The sequence below is a fragment of the Helicoverpa zea genome, chromosome 1, assembly GCF_022581195.2.
Source record: "Helicoverpa zea isolate HzStark_Cry1AcR chromosome 1, ilHelZeax1.1, whole genome shotgun sequence".
Lineage (NCBI taxonomy): Eukaryota > Metazoa > Arthropoda > Insecta > Lepidoptera > Noctuidae > Helicoverpa > Helicoverpa zea.
Window position 1 is genome coordinate 6,794,121 of NC_061452.1, and position 26,555 is coordinate 6,820,675.

Below are 26,555 nucleotides of genomic sequence, written 5' to 3' on the forward strand. Positions count from 1 at the left end.
GTCCAATTTAATTAAATATATGGAACGTTTCTAATGTTTATCCGTATTCCGTTGTTTTCAAGTCAACGGGCCCTTAAAATTCAATATCAGACGGTTCAGATCTTTGATTTTGCTGACCCCGTAGTCGCTGGCATAAGGGACAGGATCCGCGTACGAAGTCGCGGGCAGAAGCTAGTTTCATAATAATATTACTTTAACAAAACTTGGAACTTATAATATACCTAGTTACCTACGTAAAAATGAGATACAAATCGCTTCTACACAAAAGATCTCCGAATTTAGGCAACCCTGCCGTAGCTGTTAACACAATAATAGCGGGTAAATTGGTTTGTTATCGATAAATATGTGGCTAACACGAATCACGTACCTATATTCCGGACAACACATCATTTTCTTTGTAGGTCAATTTAGTAATAATCAGAAGGGAGGGATTTATTGGCTGTAGCTATTATATTTATGTAAGTTGTAGGTCTTTTGTACTGAGAGTTTTTCGAACTCATCATCCTCTGAGCCTTTTTCCCAACTATGTTGGGGTCAGCTTCCAGTCTAACCGGATTCAGCTGAGTACCAGTGCTTTACAAGGAGCGACTGCCTATCTGACCTCCTCAACCCGGTTACCCGGGCAACCTAATACCCCTTGGTTAGACTGGTGTCAGACTTACTGGGTTCTGACTACCCGTTACGACTGTCAAGAATATTCAATGACAGCCGGGACCTACAGTTTTAACGTGCCATCCGAAATACAGTCATTGGTGTCTAAGATATAGGTACTTAGAAAGTACATACAAACATAGAAAAGTTGCATTGGTACTTGCCTGACCTGGAATCGAACCCGTGCCATCATACTTGAGAGGTTGGTTTTTTGCCCACTAGGACACCTCAACTGAGAGTTTTTCTATCTACTTGAAAAATATTGCAAAAATATTGTTGAATGCTAATAAGCTTTAAGAAAATTAATAATTTAGTAAAAATTACACCCCCTTTTGCAATTCCAAATATCAAAAATGCTACTTGAGTTCTATTTCGTGTCACAACGACCCCAGAAGGTACAGTCAGCGTAATTGATAACAAAGTCTTGTAATTGGATCAAAGTCGCATTAAAATTCGCTTTGTGGCTTTTGAATTATTATCGCCTTACCCATTTTACAGAAGTTGCTAAATAAGATTTTTTTTTAGAACAGCCACGGGTTGACAAGTTTTTTTTTTAATTGAAATATCTACTTTTATAAATAGTATTATAGAAGAGAATTTTCCTGTGTTCCGGATGGCACGTGAAACTGTAGAGCCCGGCTGTCTTTGAACATCCTTGGCAGTCGTTACGGGTAGTCAGAAGCCAGTAAGCCTGACACCAGTCTAATCAAGGGGTATTGGGTTTCCCGGGTAACTGGGTTGTGGAAGTCAGATAGGCAGTCGCTTCTTGTAAAGCACTGGTACCTAGCTGAATCCGGTTAGACTGCAAGCCGACCCCAACATAGTTGGGAAAAGGCTCGGAGGATGATGATGATGAGAAGAGGATTTTAGGAACTGATCTTTATACCCATATACGTGCATGTACTAGTGAAGTTTACTGAAATTACTAAGGTACTTATTCCAACACAAATATGGTACTTTACATCAAAATCTTCAGTAATTATATGAAAGCAATATCCTACCTAAAATAACACTACTAATATCCAGCAACATAAATACACCTTCGACAACATGTAAGGAAATATATTACTATTCCCTCTGTTAACGTGGGCCCTAAGTAAAGATTTTTCGAAATTCGACCCGCAAGGATAGGGAGGTCTGTAATGCCCGGACAGTACGGCTTGTTTATATTTATATAAGTCGTCCGGGTTCACTTCCCCGCCCCATAATATCACATTTGTTCTAGTTCACCCTCAATTTCTTTTGCCACATACTTTGCTGACTCATTGAATCCTTTTTGGTCGTGCGTAACTTTTTTGATATTTTCTTTACAAATGGGCTTTATTATATTAGATTCTTCAGTTATTTTTGGCGTGTGTACTTTGCCGAATTTATCTCATGAAGTTTTTGTGGAAATATAATAGCGTTTACATGGAATTGTGCAATGTATGTAGGCGTCAATTCGTGCGAGTTTAAAACAAACGTAGTTTAAACAGTTTTCCGAAAATGACAAACAAAGAAAATTGCCAAAATAATCCCTCGCCGCTTATGTACAAAAAAGTAAAAGGAAACAGCAAAGTGGTTGACTCTGTAAATAATAAATGCCAACTAATGTAAACAAAGAAGATCCGAACATTTACATTAGAGTTTTTATTTGTTTTTAGTTTAATTGTTATACGGTTTATTCTGGGCGGGCAGTTTATTTATTTGTATGGCGCAGGTAATTCGATTACCCGTGAGAATAGTTTCAACACGTGCCTGCGTCTAGACGAATTGACTGTAATGGACTTTGTGCCCGCAGCAGTGCGCTGTATCCGTGTGTTTCCACAAACAGAGAAATATTTATTGAGAGATGTTAACATGGGGTTACGATAGTACCTTCACTGTATTAATAATTGCGTTGAAAGATGATCTTTTGTTGTCACTTATCAAAATATATAAATTGCATACGTCATATTATTCAAATAATTAAAATTAGCCAAACTAAAAATGACACTTTAGTATACTATAGCTTAAACAAACTGCCAAACATCATAAATAACAATAATAATTCAGGCTCATAGAAGGCAATGGCGCACGAGCACCAGACAAATTGTTTCGCGGCCACTTCGGAAACCATGAATTAACCCATTTTCTGCCGTCACTTTACAAACTGTCGAAAATAAAGTACTAAAACTACGGTAGCTTAGTGAGGTTTAGTGCGCTAACTTAGTATTCTTTGATCATATCTCTTCATTCACACGAATCTTATATGAACATTTTTAAATGTCAAAGGTAGATAAAAATAATATATCTAATAATATATGAATTTGGTATTCTCCAAGTTAGAATGATGTATCACATTTTACATAGTAGATTTTCGATAACTTTGTACGCGAAAAATTTCAGCTCCAATGAGACGGTGACAAACGTTTCGAGAGAGTTCATCGATTCTAATCCCTAGACAGACATCGGTCGCTGTTATAGATATTTTTATTGCTGAAACGAACAAAAGAACATCGATAGTTCAATTATCGAATTTATAACTTCAATCATTCATGTACAGTTTTATTTTAAACAACGTATAGAAAGTTCGTCGCAAAATGGTTACGTCCTGTCGCCGTTACGGTCAAAGTTACCGACTCACTTATCGATTTATAAGTAGCAACTATCAACCATACAATTAAGACCTTCTTAATCTAAAAACACATTAGCAAAGTTGACACACAAAATGCCATAAAAGTTCAGCATAAAACAGAATACATTTTCAAATGGGCAAAGAATAGTAGAAATCTGTTCACATCAAAACTTGGTAGACGGGCGACCTCAGCAATTAAGTCACTCGAAATATTTAATGAACAGTGCTAGTTCCGCGCCGGAAATGACACTTAATCGGCTTAACTTCGCCTCAAAACTTACCCCGGGCAAACACCCTGCCCCCACTCCGGCGCCTCCCGCACCATACCTACACTGCATCAAAGAAGTTGGAGAATGTGCAATTATGAGATTGTTTTAATTTAGAAACAATGTTGTTAAAGAATTTCCTTACTTCGAATGAGCTCTCTGAAACCCCAAACCAGAATTCTTGGTTTCCTTCTACATTGTTTCTCCGTTATTGCTTACTGTCGATCTTTAATTTATTTTTCTCTAGTTAACAATTTTCTTAGGAGATGTTTGCGTTCACTTTGTTTGTTCCGTTTAGATCCGATGCTTTGTTCACATGGATTATTTATTAAAGAGAAAGATAAATTGATTTATCTTTACAATACGGCTATGGTTGTAATGTTTATGATAATGTATTTTTAATTACTCGGGTAATCCGATTATACTCCACATTTCAGAAACACTAGAATACAGAGAACAACAATCAAAATGTTAATTCCGAGTAATTGTAAAACATTTGCAAGGTAAACGATCCCCAAATGGGAACTATAGCAGTAATATGAATAATAAATACGGTAGACGAATGTTTGTTTCGTACGGTACGTCTGAACCTCTCTAAATATACTTGAACAACAATAACAAGGGTACAACATCTCGGAGACTTCGACGTCCGAAATAAAGTTTGGGCCAACATTTAACTAGTTGGAGCAAACAAATCCGGAGTGCGACTCTAGTGGCGCGAATTGCACTCGGCCCGTGGACCGGCCGTCTAACTTGTTCGTAACGACTTCAAAAACGTCTAGGAAAATATTTGTTTTGCAAACCAACAGTACACAAGATCTGATGCCACGTCTGTTTAGATGTATTGTTTGTACGCCGCTGGCCCGCCGGAACTTTTATTGGATATGATATTGTTACATTTGAATAATACTGGCTGAACAAGCGGGATTATTGGCGTTGAATCTAAACAAACATTTGCGGAGTCTGTATCGATAGAAAGCAATTAATCTTGTATTATTAATCAACCATTATAAATCCTATAAAAAGGACACACACACAACTCATAAAAAGAACACAAGCGAAGTACAAATCAAATCTGCCATCAGTACTTATCAAGTTGTTAGATAACCTCTGATTGAGATCCGTCGACAGCCGTAAGTGGCGGGAATCGGATCCCCTCACGACAATAGGCGATTTAGTCAGTGATCCACTCAGTGATATCATAAGTCGATTCGACTCGATCCAGAACAAATGTATAGTGAGTGATTGTTCCAGTAATTTATTGAGGATGTTAATGTGATCCCTCTTGACATATTGCTTATGTATTGTTTCTTGAGTAGGTGCTTGAACGGTTTTATTTTTCGAATGGAGTAAGGTTTTTGTTTGAGTAATGTTCTGACAGCAGCGGCATTTTAATTATAAAAAAAGCTTTTAGGAGAGTGAGTAGTAAAATGGTCTACATATCTAAAATGAGACAAAACACTAAATTATGAAAATTTTATTTTCAATTATATTCTAAGATAACCTAATTGTCTAAATAATTACTGGAATGGATATTGTGAATACTTTAAGCTAAAACCCAAACAAAAAATACAATAGGAACCTACATCCACTAACACAAATTATTACGTCCACAAAATAATATGAATAGCAATGTTTTAAAAGCAATTTGTATAAAAGGACGACGAATATCTCGAACAAGGCTCCGTAATGCATCCTTTGCCACTGGAACAACAATAGGCATAATTCACGGACAGCGTTCGCTCAGCTTAAACGAAATCACTGAACCAAATTGCAAATGAAGCGCCTGCCTAACTCTAGTAATGCCGTATATCAGATCTTATAGCTGTACTACGTGTTTGGCCGCGTAAGTGATTAATATTCGACTTTATTGCACGTTCTAGGAATGCTAAGGATTTGTTGTGCTTTGTTTTGGGTTTTATTACAACTTATTCTTGTGTCGCGCAAGGGTTGTTGATGTTCTATGGTGGTCTATTCTTTGTGTGTAGATATTAGGATATGTAAGTTAAGTACCTACCTAATATTGCATTATAAAAACGGCCAACGTCTGTTTACACTACGTGACGCATATTCACCTACCTATATACCTACAGGCAAATATTATAACATGTTACGTAGAAATCTATAACTTTCGAACTTGATCCATCTTATAAATATTATACTTGGAAAGTTGACTACCTGTTTGCCTAAACTTTCGAGACGCTGTAAATCAAATCTACATGTAGAAAATCGTCCAATTAAGCCGTAGGACTTTTGGCCAAGAGTTGCTAGGTGTACCAACTCCGAATCTCGACGAAAGTACGAAACCATGTTAGCAAATTGTTCGCAGTCGCGCACGTGCTCGAATACCGTACCAAAATACGTAACGGGATTAATTTAACAAATTAGAACTATACATGCGATTATTATACAATTGCTGACGATACCAATGCGTAGATAATACGCCAAGGATCCCTTATACCTGCTCCCGATGAACACAACAACCAAATAACCGCCTATTGTTTTTAGAATTTATTTCAACCGCTTTGAATGGAAAGTAGGATTAGGCTCAGAGTCGGATTACCATAGAATTTACAAATATCAGTTGGTCGGGCCGGTACTTACGATTTCAGCTGGTTTCGACGCCAGCATTTGCTGGTTATTGGCAGTGCGATCTCCCGACCTATACAAATCCAACTGTATTTACTTTCCGAACGTCTGTACGATTCGGACATTTGATATTCACTACGAGATCGTGAAATCATTTCCGCTGAGATATTCCAAGAACTTTGTCCGCATTATAACAATATATACGAATGCGGCACCACCTCACAAAAGAAATTGTGCTTGCTGAATTTAATTGTAGTTTTCAATCAGACTTACAGATAATTTAATTATCTTCCAACTGACCGTATTTAATCATATTTTATAGCACGATTACCGCCTACAGTCGTAGAATCGTCGGAACGCTTTTCGTAGTTAATTATATTTTAATTGGCAATGAATATTTGAAAATTTAAATGCGGGATGTTAACACGGCTCCGAAGCCAGCCGACATTTTGTGTGTTCCCAATATAGAACGGGAAAGGCTTGTGTATATCGACGACATTTAGTCTGGCGACATTTGCTCTGGTGCTTCAATTGACCCATTCCGTTTGCCACACATGGACGTGAACAAATAAGGGCCGAAATGAATTTAACTCCGTTATGTATTGAAATTTATTGGACCCCGCTTCGTGTTTCCCCGATCTGTTAATGAAAGGAAAACATCAAAAGCTTAACTTTCAGTGGGAATTGTAGTCGAATGCGAAGTCACTTACTATGAAATCGGAGTTTGTAGTTTACCTGTGGATACATAAAGTAATTATGGTTGTATTAATTTCTTCCTTGTAAAGTAGATCTAACTTACTTTGAACTTGTTTAAATATAGAATCAATGTGATGTTGTCAACTAATTCTTACACGCTTTGTGCTTGCAGATAGTATATATGTTATTCTGAGATAGGCTACGATAAAAATAAGCAGGACTTATTCTCTATTTACCTTCCAAAATCCATTCAAAAGAAAATGCCAACGGGTCGTCTCTAACCCGAAAATATAAACGAATCGAATGCACCATGTAATCCGCATCCTGTCGCGTATGTACACGCGAATAATTCAACAGTGCGATCGCCATTCTATGAGCAAACAGATAGTCCTCACTTCCGACACATGTTTCCGTGGCCGACACAAGTAACTGGTCACGTAGAATATTGACGCCTCCAGCTATCCATTCGCCGGGACAATACCTACGGCGCTAAGGGAGACATTTTTATGCGGAACTTACGTATATCATTCTAAACATTTCGTGAAGAATAACGAGCGTTTTCTGCGCTTTAAATTCCGTGAACGATTCGTTTGTGATTCCGATCTGTTGTGTCTAAAGTTGTTATGGACTGACTTTAAAAGGACTTCTAAGCGCTGCGGGACCAGAGTTCTGTGGGCTTCTGTGCACCAGGGATTAAAAAACTTGCTAGCTATGTATAAAACTCTAACAAAGTTAGATTAATGTAGCAAAATAACAATGATTGTTATATTCACGTAACAAATAATTAAAAGGTACAGGCCGTCCCTTTTGTCATTATTAATTATAATAAATTATTATCTATATTTCCCCCGAGTAATTTTATCTTATTTTATTATCGTTAATCAATATTCACAATTTCATAAGCACTTGACAAGTCACTCCGGTTTTAATGTCTTTCAGAACAAATTTTGAGGAAATAAACAACTATCTGGTGTCGGATCTTTATCCATTCACTTTTGGGTTTTTGTAAAAGAATTTGAGTTTTGTAATTTTTTTAAGTAAGCATTTGATATGAAATTTAAGCGTTTTGATTAACGCTCATTTCTCCTCTATATGAGAAGTGGCACTGTGCCTTTCAGTGGTACAATAGAATTGTTGACGATGATGATGAAGTTGTTAAAAGTACAATTATGAGAAGATACCGGAGGAATACTTCGACGCCTGATCGATGCTCTTTTATATTATGTTTTATGTTTATATATATTTTGTATATAGTATTTTATTTTTAGTTTTGTATAAAGATAAGTAGTTTAAGTTTGTATATATGTATAGTGTGTACATTGTATAAAATAAATAAATAGGCTACTACAAGATACTTATTTTATCAGAACATTTGAATTGCGAATAATATATATTCATCACGCTTATCAGCAGTTCACGGAGCCGATAAACCAATTAGTTCTCACACAATTGACCTACAATAGATCATAGGTACCTAAAAACTGACTTCAACATCTGAATAACAATTGGGAAGACGTTCGCATTATTAAACAGATCATGTTCGAACATTTAGTCTCAGGTACAACATTAGGTTAAAATGTGAGACGTTATGCTAATATTACTGAACAATCTTATTCACTGAACACGAGGGGAAGACGCTGATTTATTCTCAAGTTATATCATTTAATTCTAAGGGTTGTAATGTTTTAAACTTTTTCATTTTTGTAGATATTATCGGTTACGCATGGACTTTAATAATAAACTTTGATGACTTTGATCTATAATTACCTAATCAAATACATATTTATACTTCAATAACTTCAATGGTTTTAAAAAATTATTAAACGAGCATTTCGAAAATTTTTAAATCAATCGAATTCAAGGTTAATCCCCTGAAACAAATCCAACAATTTCAAAAGACATTTTAATTTTATTTGCCAAGACGAAACAGTTACAAAGGATACACTAGAGTGACTAAAGCAACCCGTTAGAAAACCAGCGTTGTAAATCCGACCTTAGCCTAATCTCAGGAGAAACGGCTCCAATGCGAGAGCTTATAAATAACTTTCTTTTACTATAAAAACGGCATTTCCTATTTGCTTTGAGACTTTCAAGAATTCAACCATGGCTTCAATCGACTTTAAAATATAATATATATAATATAAATATTGTAAGTTACGTTAATCCCCTTTTCGATTTAGCATTAAGGTTAACCTATACCTAACTTAAATTCATCGAAACTTTCCATCGTTTAGGTTTTTTATTTCTAAAAAAATATTATTGACCTAAAAACTAATAGTGGTGGGAATTTTTGTTTTATTTATCCACAAACGGCTAGCAGGCAAACAACTCTTTTCATATATGATATACGGAATATTTGGGAATAGTTCAAAATGTTTTATAAACGTTTTGCTGTTGCAATAACGAGACTAGATTCGCTATATAAAAAGTTTAATCAACAGACAGATTTTACAGGTATACCTTTTGAGGCGTGCTTTGTATTTATGGAGGCATCGGTACCTATATTCCAATTAGATGATAGACACAGATATAAGAAAAAGCGATGCAAAAATGAGCGCGGTTGTCTGGATGACAGACACCAACTAGCTTTGATACATCTAGTCGTGACTAAAGCTGTGGTGGCACCAGTGCGTGCTCAACCAATCAGATTTTCAATGACGAACTAAAATTCACTCGTTAGTGTTTCATACTTTAAAAAAATTGAAGTAAAATAATAACCGTTTTATATTTACGATATGTAAGACGTGTCTTAGGAAAATAACTTCTTAAATTATTTATATGTTTGACATGATATAAAATGTAAGGTTTTATTTGGGAACAAATATAATGACCACCATAAAATGCTTTGATACCCTTAGTTTTGTAACCAGAAATAATTACTGAACACCAGAAAAATAAAGTCTAAAAATGTAATAGTACCAGCTATTTTAGTCACGACTTCACTTTAAATTGTATTCGACCACCAAATTTAGTAAATGATCACCAACTCTTGACGACCAAATTAATGTATTATTTTTGCCTAAATAAGTCACTGTGATTGCCATAAAATGTAGGCTTATTACCAAATAAAGTATTATGGTGCTATACTAAGTTATGTGTCCGGCTTGCAATGCATGCGTGAGTGTCAGTATGACGAGTGACAGGGGAAAATGGAAGAAAATGACATATTGCGCCGACCCCAAGTAAAATTGGGAACAGGGCAGGAGAAAGAAGAAGAAGAATGTGTTTCTTAATACACTTCCTCGACAACACACTCTTATCGTACTGTTTAGAGGCATGCAATAGACAATTTTTCACCCTAGTGCAGGAAAAGGGTCCCCATAATGTTATTACATTTATTGTATCAGGCCGAACTTATTTTTTTGGAGTCAGTTTACTTAAACAGGATAGCAAGATGTAAAAACTTTGTTTATTATTTTATATTAAAACGCTGGTGTAATTTTGATGATCATTTACTTCTTTTGGTGATCATTTACTACTTTTGGGATAACAATGATTTATTTCGACTCATTTTACTTAAATAGGATAGCAGAATTTAAAAACTTTGGTTATAATCTTACTTTAAAATGGTGGTCTAATTTTGGTGATCATTTACTATTTTTGGCTTACGCATGATTTATTTTGGAGTAATTTCACTTAAATAGGATAGCAAAGTGTTAAAACTTTGGTTATAGTTTTGCATTAAAATGCGAGTTTCATTTTGGTGATCATTTACTATTTATGTCTGCTATTTGTTACTGTATCTGGTGATCAGTTAAACATAAGCCGTTTTATTTATGTAACTGAAAATATTTTATTGATAAATATATTATTATGTAAGTAAAGATTCCGTAGGAAAATCAAACAATATAATACAAAGTTTACGTTCTTAACGGACGTGTAGAAACAACTATCTAATTTCCAAAGAAAAATATACCCTTCTCATTTACCTATATATACTAATGACGATTTTCTTTCCAGCACTAGGTCTAGAGCCGGACTTCCTATACCCCCTGGAGAACGTGACAATCGCTCAAGGCCGGGACGCGATGTTCACGTGCGTGGTCAATAACCTGGGCGGTTACAGGGTGAGTGGCGACTCCGCCACGGCCAGGGTGTGTATCAAACTGACTCATTACAGCTACCTAGAGGAGCACCACAGCACTTTTACTATGAGATCTATAATTTATCTAAAACCTTCAAATTCTTTCTCGAACATTCCTTTTTCCACGAACTGTTAATGCCTGGTCCTAATTCACTATCTTTAATCACTAGAGAATGAATTGAACAATCAATTATTCAGGCATGTTTTCTATCACTAGATTTATTAACTTAAAATTTTTCCTTAAAAAGTTGTCTTGACAACAGTTTGTAGACTGTTTTTTATTAATGTTTTGTTAAACATATCTAGATTGGTATGGTAGCTGAAGATGTTTTCTATAGTTGTTACCATCTTTCAGCTACAGGCGTGTCTGTTCAGTCACAATGATATACTGACTTACAAACACAGATGACTTAATCACTCTCAGTCACTCTAGAATCATAAATATTAAAATAAAATTATAGATCTCAACAAATAGACCTTGCACCACTACTTCCACACTTCTTAGCACACTACCTTCAATGCACTTTCTTCGGCACTCTTCGAAACTCACAGCACCACTTTATAGAACCTCTCTCTATCCTAGAATAGAGTAACACCGGTACTATATTTGCACAAATCTACTGAAAGTTTGTCCACATAGCCGTAGTGTTGGCACACTGTGCACAACTGCATTAGATACTAACACTTGCACATGGAAACTAAGATCCAAGAATGTGATAAAAACAGTGATTTATGCAACAGTGAACGAACGTTACTATTCTTGGGTTTTAAACACCAATGCACAATTACGTTTATTTTGGAACACAAGTTTTGAGCATGCTTTTACCAAGTGCACTTTATTCCTAAGTGAAATAAAATTAATTTAGCAATGCACGTCAGTTTCACGTTAGTCAATCATTGTCGGAACAAAAACCGCACCCCACTATGATAGGATCACTTTAGTCCAAAGAATTTACGTTGCAAAACAGTCACTTTAGGAAATTAAAATAAAGCCAGGACAAACCCCCTCGGTCCCCGTTCAATCATTTCGAGAGGCGGAGCTCTCAAACTGTCCCGGGAGTTAATCTAGTACACTATCATTATGATATACGATACTGTATCGTGTGCGATATGTCTTCCTTTGAGTCACCGCTCTAGAATTATATGTTCCATTTTTCTTATAATTCGCACTTATAATTCGCATTTTGTTCTTATAATTCGCACTTTCATCTTGCATTACTTGTACTTGGATGTATTTAAATTTTAATTTAGCCAGATTTTCTTATGAAGAATTTCTTTAGTAATTATCTCAAAAGCCTATTCCCACTCAAACCAAAACATGATCAACATAACAACAAGAGAGCGTGTAATAAAGTCGGACACAAATACTTATTCGCAAATCTTTCCGCCACGAGAAACAAGATTCGATAATAGTCTCTCAGGGGCCGTTAGCTTAGATCACTCGATTTCTACGCGACTACCGATGCTACGTATCGATACATATTTGCTTTTCTATATTGATCCCGCGTAAGTAATTACACAAGACTAATAACATCTCGGTATGTGTTTCTCAACAATTCCCACGTGGCTTCCGAGATGAATATCGAGATGATATTATCACGATGGCTTTATAAGGAATAAACACCAATCGAGTTATTACTCCGATAAATATAGGTATCTACCTACATATAGCCGGTATATTATTGTTGTATCTAATTTGCGGTTCACGTAAAATTAAACGCTTAGAGGACGTAAATAAACACATATACAGTCTCAATACATAACACACAAATAATCAAAAGATCTTAAACACATCTCCGATATGCACCGCTGGTATGGATGAGTTCAAAATTTGGTAAATATGAATTATTTTATACCCTTTTATTTATTGTGTGAAATTATGCAGCGATGCAATTTCTTAAACGTTTTTAATCTGAAATTACATCGCTCAACAGCTCTGCAATCCTGTCGTCGTTTATTTCAATAATGCAGATAAGCATAGCGAGAGAATTGTAAGGCTGTTTCTACAAAAACAATGTTGTGTTAAAGTACTACTTTAGTTACATTTATTTTGAATGTAGTTCCTAGGCACCTAATTAGTGACTAATTAGAGTTGCACAAGCACTTATACAAATGTAGACCACTTTCTAAGTTGCACCTCTATTAGTGCACTTCTTCTTGCACTCTGTCTATTCACTTGTACGTTACTTATTTAACTATAAAGTCAATATCTTTCTAGAAATCTGTGTAAATGAAAAAAAACTCGAGCATTAAGTATATCCCCACTTTGAGAATACGCTCTCGAATGCAGACTTTAGCAGACACATAAAAGGCTGATACCTATTTTACTCGTTCAATGAAACCATTGAATTGAAGTACTTTCACCGGCATTCAGCAGGAATTACGAAAAAAAATATCGCTCCAAATAATATTTTCAATAATAAACTTATAATACCGAGGAGGACGCGTATCGTAGACAAGTACAAACGCCGTATTTCTGTTCGTATTTTTTGTTACGCGCTATGCAGGAAATTAGCTTCTATTGCGATGTCGACGCTTTTGGTAAAGCGGGTGAAACGAGGGCGTTTTCAGTGCGCCCGCAGCCCGTTTCATGGCGGCGACCAGACGAAAATGTAATTAAAAATTCCGAGAGCATTTTGCGCGGCGCTCGCAACAAGATAGTGTTGCCGGCTCGAGGATCGTTGTCGTGACTGCCTCTCGGGAAGCATTCGCTTGTAATTAGACTTGTTCGTTGAAAGTCTTCATCGTTTACAAACAAAACATCATACGTGAAGCGGACGATCGTGACAGGAATGCGGCGTTTGTGTACACTTTTATTTTTCGATGTACTTACGATGTTCTTTCCTCCATGCACACTTTGGGCGTACAATTTTACTGGCGTCGGCTCGCGGGTGGCTTGTCGCGGGGTAGGTAGCGTGGATCAAAGCAGACACGAAGGCGATCCTGGCGATACACGAGCACGTGATAACGAACAACGCGAGGCTGAGCGTCACGCACAACGACTACAACACGTGGACGCTAAACATTAGGGGCGTCAAGCGGGAAGACAGAGGACAATATATGTGCCAAGTTAACACCGACCCTATGAAAATGCAGGTAAAGTGCCGCTAATTTTAAACCATTATCCGTATTGTGTTGCAGTACTACGATTTATTTTAGGGCATGGATTCTGTTAACTGCATAGTATATTACTCCAACATACGTATGGACCGATATAACGAGGACTGCAGTCGGTTTTTTGTACAACCTTTATAGTTCATGCCTCATCAATTTACCTGTTTAATGGTGTCAATTCTGCGAAAGCGCATTGGCGTTTTAATCTGAATAACCATGCATGTTACTGTGAAAGCATGCAATTCTTAAATCAATACACTATTATATCATGGGGTACATTATTTAATGATTCATGGTGCCGTTGTTAAAATACATTAATTAGAAGATGACAATTATTTTGTACATATGTTTTAAGGCTTTGTTTAATTTCAGACAGCATTTTTGGAAGTAGTAATCCCTCCAGATATAATTTACGAAGAAACTTCTGGGGATATGATGGTACCAGAAGGAGGGTCAGCCAAGCTGGTCTGCAAAGCCAGAGGTTACCCTCCTCCAAAAATTGTGTGGCGCAGAGAAGATGGGGGAGATATCATTTCAAGAGGGGGACCTCAGGGGAAGACGAAAGGTAAGCATATAGATATTATTGTAATTTAAAATGAATATTAAGTTTTACTGACCTTCTTTCTAAATTCACATATAGTACAATAATAAAGGTAAGAAAAAGGTATAAGCAGTTGCTATCTAGATTGAAGGTAGTTTTTTTATAGTTTGTGTGTGTTCAGTTATAGTTTGTGTGGCAACAAAAATACAAAAACCATTATTTGTTCGTCCAATTTTTCGTACATTCGGTATAAATCAGTTGATGTATAAAACGTTCACTATCAACTGCACATAATGTCTTCGACACCATTAAGTCAATATACGTATTAGGAGCACTGTGCTTGGAGACTAAATAGGTTATTAAATTGAGATGTTAATAGACTAGTAACTCAATAATGCTAGCTGCGCTGCAATCTATAAATTCAATATGTTACCATTAAGAACGGGCCCATACTGCTGACTATTTAATCGGCCCTTGGCAGGTTTTTTTTTGAAAATTGTGAATTTTGGAAAATTGGTCTGATACCAAAAAATACCTAATCGTTGTTACGTGTCCCTAGTTCTTCCATTAGTACTTCCATTCATCTTCCTACTGATTTATGAGCAAAATTCAACTATCGGCCGACTAAATGATTGTAGTCTGCACGCGCTCTAAATATGGCTAGGCACATACTGACATACAGACGTATCGAAACTGCGTGGAAACTCAACGATTCAGTTTAATTCATCGCTTAGCGTAAGTCGGTAACTTACACTGGGAGTTACTCTCGTCTATTAGCAGCTAACACCAATTTGTGAACTGTTTGATTGGATTTTCAGCAAGTTTAAATCAGAAGTGTCTGTTTCACAACAGGCTCTTTAAATTATATATCCTAATTTTTCACTACGCAGAAAAGTGGCAATGCTAACACACATATTTCAAAAATGATTTGAACTTCTGCGGTAACACGCGTTTATCCCTATATAATCGCTAGATCCGATTACAAGCTAATAAAACAAATGATGATGAAAATAAATGAAATTAGCTATAACATGTCCAACTATTGTCAACACAATTGCACCAATTAATATTCGTGGCCAAAATCCCTCATTAAAAACAAACCAAACCCTCACCTCGTGTGAGCTTTTGACTGATTATAAAGCTATTTCGTAACTATGAAAAACAAACATTTATTAGTGAAATCATGCAAAATTTACTAAGGTCAGTGGCGTTTGCGTGCTATGAGCGAATCATTTACTTCTTTGAGGGAACTTAAGGCCTCTTAACACGATAACTCCTGACTAATCTATCGTTACACTCGCACTTAGAAGGTATTTGTATAAAATTCAAGTTCCTGATTGCAGTTGCTTTATTAAAAGAAGCCGGATTTAATTCCTACAATGGTTCGTTCATTAAGTCTAATTATGGAGACGTACACAGAAGCCGAGTTATAAATAGACGGCTTTTTATGAATTCCAGGACTACATCATAACAAACCTTTTTCCTTTGTGTAAAGAGTTCTTCGCTTGCTGTAGTAATAAATACAAAGGATTAAATATTGTATGACATTCAACCTAGCCTCTTTCAATAAGGTTAAAAGAAATAAAAATACATTCTTAAAACTTGTTTGATCTGATTGTGTGATATCGAAAAAGCAATGAAAAACCAACAAAGGCAAATTAACGAAAAAATCCACCTGTTTTCCAAAATAGCCTCACGAACAAACTGTTAGTAGAAAAATTCTGTTAAACTAGTTTGGTTTTACAAAGGCAGTTTCGCCGTTTATATTTCGATTAAAACTATAATAATGCATGAAAATGCAGGCCGAGTTCAAAGGTTCATATAAGTTGTGCGAGGCCGACTCTCCTCAAACTGTGGAGCAAAACTAGGCAGGGCTTAACCTAACCCAGTTTCTGTATTATCCACCTCTAAACTATTCCAGCTTAAAATGTCGTTAAGCACATTAGTTTTAGAAGCATTACTTGCAAATATGACGACGACAGTCAGGTCTGTTAGTTTCTAAACGTATTAGAATAATGAATCGTCATTTCAAATCATTTTGTTAATGTTTATCAAAATAAAAAAATAACTAGCGGTGTAAGCCCCAGCTAAGTATTAATGTCTGAATATTAAACAGTGTTGTAGTCCATGTTGAAAGATTTGAACAACTTCAAGAAACGACTAACAAATAAATCAGAGCTTAAAATATTCACTATTGAATCTTAGCAGTAAATCACACCGCAGCACCTCAGGAACTCCTATTACCATTCACACCGCCCTTCCTAATCCCGCCGGATTACAATCTCGAGACGGTCCGGGAATAATTACTTACCTACTCATCTCTGCACTTGGTCAAATAAAACCAGCATAAAGGGTTATTACTAAACCCCAAATTAACTAGCATTCCACAAATAAAACATTTTCAATTTGAAAACAAATACCAACATCACGTATTTAAACACTTATGGCCTTACTACAAAAACTTTAACGCCTGGTTTACAGTTGTCTAAAAATTTTGTGGCTGCAAAATGAACCATATGTCAACGTCATAATTTGACATTTTTTTAGACAAGGCATAAACTGACGTTTAAAAGTTTTTGTGGTAAGACGGTTTATTTTTGATATGGCAATAAAATTAATCGCCCGTTGCCTAAAATTCGAACATCCATTCCATTTATGAAATTGAAAACGTAACGGCTTATTTGTGGAATTCAAACGCTGCAATGAAATAGTATTGGATTGGGCTATGGGGAAAGCAAGTACAAAAATTATGCCAGCACAAGGGGAATTCGTGACGAGTGGCAATTGGAAACTGTACTGACAGGGTGATTAATCAGCAGGTCCCACTTAACCCTACCACTGTTCAGAACTCCTCTTGCCATCAGTCAATTCATTAAGCTAACAAAGTACTACCGGTAATGACTTTCACAACGAACCGAGCACTTCAATACTACAGCTAAGATTAGAGCACACTTAGACCTTTTCAATTCTGCACGTTCGATATTAGTGTCAATGTATACCTGCATTCCGGGGGCGGCAGTGAGCGCCGACTATTAGCAATCGTTTTCTACAGATTAAAATGAAGACATTCGATTTTAACGGTCTAGAAGACTTCCCATCTTCTTTTATTATATCAAATAAACTTTTACCTGTGATAGAGATTGAACGTGCAATTGTTTAAAAGTAAAAATGTATTTCCTCCAAAGTTTTTGTACAAAGTCGTATAAATCGAATAGTCGAGCTCAAAAACCACCAACTTTCCAAATTATACGTAATTGAATGAGTGGCAAGGTGAAACCCGGCCCCACCAATTTTAAATTAACTAACATCAATAACAATCATCAATTTGAGTGAAGAAGTCTAATTAAAGAAGCCGTTACAAGTTACCTCCATAAATCTGAACAGAATACAATACAAGCTATCCATTACTTAGGCCGATGTTTCTTCACGAATATTCCAATGAGGAAACTTTGAGGCCGGCCAAGACAAATATAGTTTTTTAATGACTAGCTCGGGCCACTTTCCAATTTGTTATCTCGCACTGAGGGGCAACTTTGGCCATATATAACAAATTAACTGCAGGAATTTAATATTGCCATGATATATGATAATACTGCATCGGCGAAGGTATATTTAAACTTCTTCATTACGAGAGATTATGTAACCATTTTCATTTTAAATAATGTTATTTATTGTGTATTATTTATTTTACAACAAGAATCTGCAATATTTCTTTCGTTGTTTGGGAATTCTCTTGATGTTATTTCATTATCTTTACCTACCTTGGAATTGTTTTGGACGAAATTTTTTCATAAATCTTATAATCGTTAAACGCATTAACGGCCTGCTTTGTTCTGAATATAAATCTAAAATCTCGAGACAATCATATTTTAGTCAATCCGAGAAGAATAAATTAGGTAGATAGGTACGTACGTAATAATAATGATAGCGACGACAGAAAACAGCGTCGCCAACAATAGGGTATTATTCAAAATTTGCCCTTTATTGTTTCGCATAAAACATGTTCGTGGTGACAACAGCGTGTCGCGTGCCTATTTGTTTCATGTTCAACACCAAATTATGCAGATAAGCGAATGAATGGTGGAAACTTAGTCGTAGACTGATGCAAATTAACTCTACCATCCTTCCATTCGACGCTTTTCATCAGCACCACAAAGTTTGAAACAGATACGACTACGTTCTACGATATCCAGAATTGTTAATCCCAATTATCGAGTAAGTTGTACGCCGGTGATATTAGGTTTCATAACAATTGTTTGCGTGCTTCAGACAAAAGTTCTTGGCGATCACATCAATTAATAGAGTCCATTAAGAGCTTTATTTCTACTTATTAAATAGAAGCACTTCTCTTAGAAGGGTGGTAGCCCACCCTAATACAAAATAAATAATTACCCACTCAGTACAGAACGTTTCGAATTCATAATTAAAATTATAACTTTGGAACAAGGAGTGATGAGAAAATGTTGGTTTTCCATTTTAGTCGACGACACTTTACCAAAGTACTGGACTTTTGTCGCCTTTACGGTAGACTTTAGCGGCGACGCGATTAGTGCCAATATTATTAGAAAACTTTGAAAATCAACTTTGAATCCGAAATTTAATAAATTGAAATTCCTTTTATCAGTTATTGGCTATGCTTAAACTTCAGTTCAATCGTTCAACACTATTAATTAAAGTTTTGCAAGACAAGTCTTAAAGTTCGAATCACTTCTAAGTACTTTAAATACTACTTATTTCGTTTCAAATGCATTACACTTCTTTTGTTTTGATTCAAAAGCACCAAAAACCCGAAAACATTAAAAAAAAACTATTATGAAAACTATTAAGTATTTATAAAGGATCCTTTTAAAGATTTCGTGTGTCTGTGGCAAAACCACTAGGGGTCCGGGGCTCAAGCGTCACTTGACTTATGACACATCGACAGGCCAAGTTTATTCAACGGTCCGCTTCGAAGACAGCACAACAATTCGTGGAGTAGTGTGTCTACTAATATTTTTTGAAATTATTTTTTTCGATTTTTTTTTTATTTCATTTGCTTTGTTGTTTGAAGATGTCATTGTTCCGTGAAATAACCATGATTCATAGCCTTACATTTGACTTTTTTGTAATATTTTTTTAAGTCAATTTTTGGTGCCTATATGTTTTTAAATCCTTATAAAAATATACATAATTAAAGTTTATGTACTTTCTTCAATTTTACTACAACTATACTCAATGACACGATTCTTTCACAATTATTTAATGCTATTTGCATTTTGTGTTTTAATAACACGGCTACTTAACTCAAGGAGCTCTTTCCGAGCCATTCGAAATATTACATCTAAAACAACGCGATGCGACTCAACAGCTTGCCCTGTGTGCGCATTGTTTGCTAACGAAGCGTCGTCCCGCCACCGAGAGCTCTACACTTTAAACCATCAACGGTGTACAGCTCCTTCGGAAAATATTGCCCTAGCTTTTTATCCTCTTGTTTGAATAATGGCTGTAAACGTACTTGGCCGCCATTCGAGCAAGGTGTCAGGAAAACAGCTCGAGTTGGAACCACTAACGGGGCTTGTTTACACAACCCGTCAACTTTTGGCGGTTCTCAAGTGTTTTTGAACAGTTACTGGCGAAATGTAATGTAAGCACTTCGACAGATAGTGCTCAAAATCGTTTTCGTTCGTCTTTGCTTTGGCAGTTCTTGAGTGTGTACATAGGTACTGTTGGTTGGAGCTAATTTTGAGAACAAAATAGGTAGTTTGGAAGTTTACGTCTTGTCTGTAGGTATGCCATAAGTAATGCACATATTCTAACTGAAAGTATAGTAACATTAGTTATTTTTAAGAAATATAACTCGTGTTAGTACCTACATATTTATTTTGAAATAGTAAGCCAGAGTGTTCCTGAACATAGAATTTGGTATATGATATGAATATGTAAAGATTTATTGTACTGTACATTTAAACACATCAGCATTACTGAATTTCCTTCCTAAACGATCGTTTACTTCAATTTTCCTCCAGGTAAAAGTTTAAAATAAGAACCGAAGGTGCTTCATAAGTCTTTCTACTGCTCATTCAACACAAACGTAAATCCCGTTCATTTATTTTCAAGTCAGGCTTCAATGATAGAATGAACTGGAAGCTAAACGCCCTGATTTCTTCACTCTTTTTCTACAATCTGTTTTTTTTTTAACTAACTTGAGCACTTGTTACGCTTTGGTTTTCAAAGTTGCTAACGGAGTGTTTGAGTTGCAGTGTAAATAATGATTCCATATTAAAAAGACGGCTTATAAAGTAAAATATAAGTGTATTAGATAATAAAATAAAGTTAGGAAAGTTCTGAATAGAAGTAAATAGATCGTTGTTATTTGATGTCGCAAGAAAAACGCAGTAGAAAATTCTCCAGTTTAAAAAATGCTTGTTAAAAAGAGCTGCCCTGGTACATAAAAAGCCTAGAAAGGAACACGTTGGGTTTTAGTCAGTAAGAGTCTGACACTCTCTGGGATTATTTGATTATTCCCCACCTAAAAAAAATAATAAATTCCTTAGTTACGAAAACATGCATTGATGTGTCATGCCTATGACTAGAACACTGTGGATAGAGAAAACGTAATCAAAATTTTACTCATAAATCTTATCATTTCAACAATATTTCTTACACGACTTTCATTTGTTCCAGTGACGTCACTAGAAGGAGAAATAGTGAATCTCACGAAAGTGACGCGTTCAGAGATGGGCGCATACCTGTGCATCGCTGCGAACGGGGTGCCGCCCTCAGTGAGCAAGAGAATAATGCTGCATGTACACTGTAAGTAGTAGTTTGTATATACTATATGTTTGTATATACTTAGAAAGCTAAGTATATCTAGGACACCAATGACACGTTAAACTCAAACTCAAACTCAAAAACATTTATTCAAATTAGGCTGATAAATCAGCACTTTTCGAGCGTCAAAAACAAAAGACAGCCCCGAAACGCGCTCGCCACTTTGCCCTTCACCACTTCCTAGATGTTTTTGCTGGGAAGAAGTGGCGGAACAAACTCCCCAGCAACACATGTCTGTCTAGTAGGTCCCGGCTGTCAGTGAACATCTTCGGCAGTCATTACGGGTAGTCAGAAGCCAGTTAGTCTGTCAACCAGTCTAACCAAAGGGGTACTGGGTTGCCCGGGTCCTGGGTTAAGGAGGTCAGATAGGCAGTTGCTCCTTGTAAAACACTGGTACTCATCTGCATCCGGTTAGACTGGAAGCCGACCCCAATATAGTTGGGAAAAGACTCGGAAGATTATGCTGCATGTACACTGTGGGTGCTCGTATTCATTACTGATAAGATTACTGATATGTGTACAAGTTTAGTAATGTAGGGGAGACGGATGAGTTATTATTATTATTCTGTGTTGTGTGTCTGGTGGTTATGTTTTGTAGTGAAAGGAGATAGGACAATGGTTTGTGTTTTGTTTATAAATTAAAGAGGTAAAAGGTGGTAAAATATAAGCCGTCTTACCACAAAAACTTTTAAACGTCAGTTTAAGCCTTGTCTAAAAAAATGTCAAATTATGACGTTGACATATGGTTCATTTTGCAGCCACAAAATTTTTAGACAACTGTAAACCAGGCGTTAAAGTTTTTGTAGTAAGGCCAAAGGTATTTAATTTAACATTTTGTATAATATAATATAATGGATAGATAGATAGAACACTCATTATTGTACACTAATAACAAACATGGAAGGACATAACAAACAAGTAGTAGACGAGTACAATAGGCAGTCTTATCACTAAAAGCGATCTCTTCCAGACAACCTTTGGATGGAGTCGATCTGTAAAGAAATAGATTACGGGTAGCCTAGCGTACAAAAAAATATTATTTTATTATTTATACTAAAAAAACATAATTTTATCATGAATTATGTTTCAATGTAGCTAGTGATTGTCATATTCTATTGGCTTACTAAAAATGTGCAATACACTTTATTTACAGTAAAAAATCATAAAGCTATCGAAATAAAAATTCCTCGAGCTAAAAGTAAATAAAACGCTCAATGCAGCGTTTAATCGAATTATTATACCCGAAAACAAAAACATGGAACGCACAAAAAAATCCATCGAATTAATTTTCTAGCTCATCTCCCTTCCGATTCGATTACATATTCAAAACGTGTATCGATTCAATGATCGATAAAGTCTACTCACCTGCGTTAAGCATGAGCAAAAAGCGTTACGTTGCGAACTCACTTATCAAACGATCGTCCTAATTTATAACTGGGAGTTATTCAATGTTCCGCTGGTCTCAAGTTTCTTAACTTAAGACATGGAGTATGGTGTCACTGGAGTAGGCACTCTGGCCACTAAAAAGGTTTAAATGAAAATAAAGTATTATAACTAAGCATGTCTTAATTGCGATTTTTTATTATGAATTATATTTAATATTTAAGTTACCTATTAATACCTGGTACCTTACGTTTATGTTATACAAATAACTTACAGTCTGTTTTCCAGCTCTGCCACTGACCTCCTTAATCAAAGCAATAAAAAATTGCTTCACCTAATTTATGCGAATTTCGTGGAAAAGGTTTATCTGGTAATCTGGTGATAAATACTATATTAATGTATTTATTTTGTTGAAAGCAACTGACAACACGCCAATAATAATCTGAATCATTCATGAACCGCAAATAAACAAATTGCTTCCATTTATTCATATTATAACCAACAGGATGTTAATAATCAAATAAGTTAATAAACATTGGTTATAATAACCAGTGAGTTTTAATAAATATTCAAAGTTAGATTTTTTAAATAAATATTTAACATTTGATTTCTTAAATAACTACTTAAAATTTGTTTTTTTAAATAAATAAGAAATAAATTATGAGTCCTTAAAGGCAGTATTTCTTTATACCGAGTTATCACTCCATTTGCTTATCACTCTGTGACTTCTGAACACCGGCCCTGCCGGCTCGAACACGTAAGCAATTGGGAGATTTTCGTGTTATCACGTATCATCTTCGGTGCGTGTCTTGCATCCAAATTATTCGCTCCAAAGCGTAGAAAGTTACTGCCCCGTTGACTATTGAAATTTAGTTTTAGTACCGTTTTCAATTATAGATAGAATAGTCTGATAAGTTTGAGTTACAATATTTTGGTGCGCTGTAGATTATTTAAAGAGACTCTCATTTATTTAAATTCATTTTACATAATACAATGTGACTCAGAAATGCTTTGTTATATATAATTCAGTATTAGATTGTTATCATCGTATCTAGAGAGAGATAAATTACATCATGCGCCTCAGAGTGTCGTAGCTGCGTAGCAGACGAGCTACAAATTACGTAGCAACTACGACGATGTTGTAGCGTACTCAGCGTAGCAGCGCTATTTGCTACGAGAATTAGAGGCAAGAATTAGTAACTCATACTATAACAAATTCTGTTGTTTATAATACTAATCAATTCATTTTAATACAACATGTTAAAACAATCGTCAGCTATGTATCCGAATCTAATTTGTTCAATTTCGAAAACTAATCAACGAAATAGTTTCGTTTGTTTTGCTTATCGGTTTGTGGTTATAAACGCTAAATTTTGAGCCCTTCGGCATTTTCATTTTAGGCTAGACAGTGTAATTAGGTGATAATACTTACTAATAGTATAAGGGACACTCGGTTTTATCCGAGTGTCTACACTTGTCCCCTACACTGGTGTGATGTTTTTTATCGGAAGACCAACTTTCACAGATTGATACCAACCTTAATGAATAAAAAACCGTACATACAAACATTCCTTTACAATGCATTACAGGAAAAGAAAAAAATACATGTACCTATGTTTAGCTCTCGCCAGCACTCAGACAAATTAATCTCCTATCTGTCGGGATCAACCGTTCGTATTCGCACGGCGATCGCAAAATCACTGGCGGAATTATAGTGTGACGCACAGGTGCATACGCCCATTTCCATTTGCATGGATAGTGTTATGCTATTGGGAATTGAAGCTGATCAGTTCATGAATCTGAAAACCGATGACAGTGTAACCACTTTGTATTAATGTTTAGTTGGATGGGTAAATAGATGGGGAAGATTTTTTTTTTCTGATTTAAAATTTTATTTTTTAGCTAAGGTACGTCGGTATGTGTAAATATTGTTAGGACTGTAAAACTGCGTTAAATGAACGAGTTAAGTTGTTTTTGAGTCTCTTACACTACTGAATAAACTACAAGAAGCTGACTACAACTAACTAAATTGTAACACTTCACACAAAACATAAGAACTGTTACTAAGTTCAACCTATATATTCACATACGTTTACATTTCATACCTATTCATATTTTGGGATATTTACTAACATCTTATAGCCATTTTGTACCCCGGAAATACAAGCTCAAACAAACCCAGAAAACACACACTCTCAAAGAGCAACTTACCCAAATCAACCTTAATACATGTGATAATTAATTCTAATAACGACAAGCTGAATAATACGAGCGCAAAGTAGTGGGAGTCACCTGTGAACTAATAACACACGGTGATTGCACCGCCGCGAGTTCATTATAGCATTATCCCCGAAGGTACGTTCCAGCAAATGACTTTGAGCACCATGCTCACTGTGCAATGTACGACTTGATTATGACATTGCGGATTTGGGTACTGTGTTCATCAAACGATAGAGTTCTTTTCCTGGTCTATAAATATGGTCACTCATTTCAGTCAATAAATTCTATTTTTCAAAAGTAGTGGGTGGGAATTTTAGCATTATCCCCGAAGGTACGTTCCAGCAAATGACTTTGAGCACCATGTTCAGTCTGCAATGTACGACTTGATTATGACGGGATGACGTCACACTGTTTTTGCGGATTTGAGCATTGTGTTCATCAAACCGAACTCTTTTTCCGAATTTGAATGTATGGTTACTCATTTCGGTCACTGACGTTCTATTTTCAAAAATAGTGGGAGTTACCTGTGAACTAATAACACACGGTGATTGCACCGCCGCGTGTTCATAGGTAATAGCATTATCCCCGAAGGTACGTTCCAGCAAATGACTTTGAGCACCATGTTCACTGTGCAATGTACGACTTGATTATGGCGGGATGATATCACACTGTCTTTACGGATTTGAGTATTGTGTTCATCAAACAGTGGGATTGTTTTATGTCTTGAAATGTTATGTCATTAAACAGAAGCCAGTAAGTCTGACAACCAGTCTTACTCTGGGGTGTTTGTAAAACACCAGAACTCAACTGCATCCGAAAAATAGTTGGGAATAGGCTAGGCAGATGATCATTGACGTCTAATTAGACCTATATTTAAGTGTTTAATTTATCATCATGCTTTCTATTTATAACTTGAGATTTTCGGTTAAAAAACAATGTAAAATATGTTAAAAACCACCGCAGCATAATGTGTGTATTTGCAGCGATCCATCAACGTTCATTGTAAATTTATAAAAGGGTTTTTTATTATTACAATGATCAAACAAAGCCTTCAATCACCAGACCTGTCCAACGAGAGCTCGATACTAAATTGTGTTATCTTTTTTGGTTAAATTATCGGCTATTTTTGGGTAATCATTGTCAAAAAAGTTTGTTTATATTACCTTTTACGACGTTTCAAAATAATTAACTTTTAAATAGCCTAAAAAAATCATTTAAAATTCCTCAATTCAGTTTAGTTACACAAATGCAAAGGCTGGCATACTGATTCAGTTTTCATTCCGAAAAGGGACAGTGCTATAAGACTTGCAAAGTGCTATCTCTGTTTGACACTAAAATCTAAATCACTGTCGTCATAAAACAGTCTATGAGACAGATATGCTCTATCAGATTGTTCCTGTAGTAAGAGTACGTGGGCGTCATTTGGGCTAAAATACGAAGGGACCCGTTTTGTTCTTATTTTTACTTCGGTACTAAATAAAGTACTCAATTTATTTTGTAACTATGAAGAACAATATTTTTATAGTTACTTACTTTGTAAGTACCTACGTCAATCTTCGCAGGCAACCGTAAAAATACCCAAAAGTAATAATAATCCCAGTGTGA

The 26,555-nt window shown here is 35.7% G+C and overlaps 1 protein-coding gene across 1 annotated transcript in view; it reads left to right on the top strand.

Moving 5' to 3' along the window:
• The first annotated feature begins 239 nt into the window (after positions 1 to 239).
• The window catches only part of LOC124646147 (lachesin-like), a 42,452-nt gene continuing 16,136 nt past the window's right edge, over positions 240 to 26,555 (top strand). The window contains exons 1-5 of the mRNA XM_047186229.1: positions 240 to 318; positions 10,759 to 10,892; positions 13,793 to 13,978; positions 14,369 to 14,561; positions 21,201 to 21,329. Of these exons, the coding sequence (XP_047042185.1) occupies positions 240 to 318; positions 10,759 to 10,892; positions 13,793 to 13,978; positions 14,369 to 14,561; positions 21,201 to 21,329 (721 nt within the window). The remainder of the gene's footprint in view (positions 319 to 10,758; positions 10,893 to 13,792; positions 13,979 to 14,368; positions 14,562 to 21,200; positions 21,330 to 26,555) is intronic.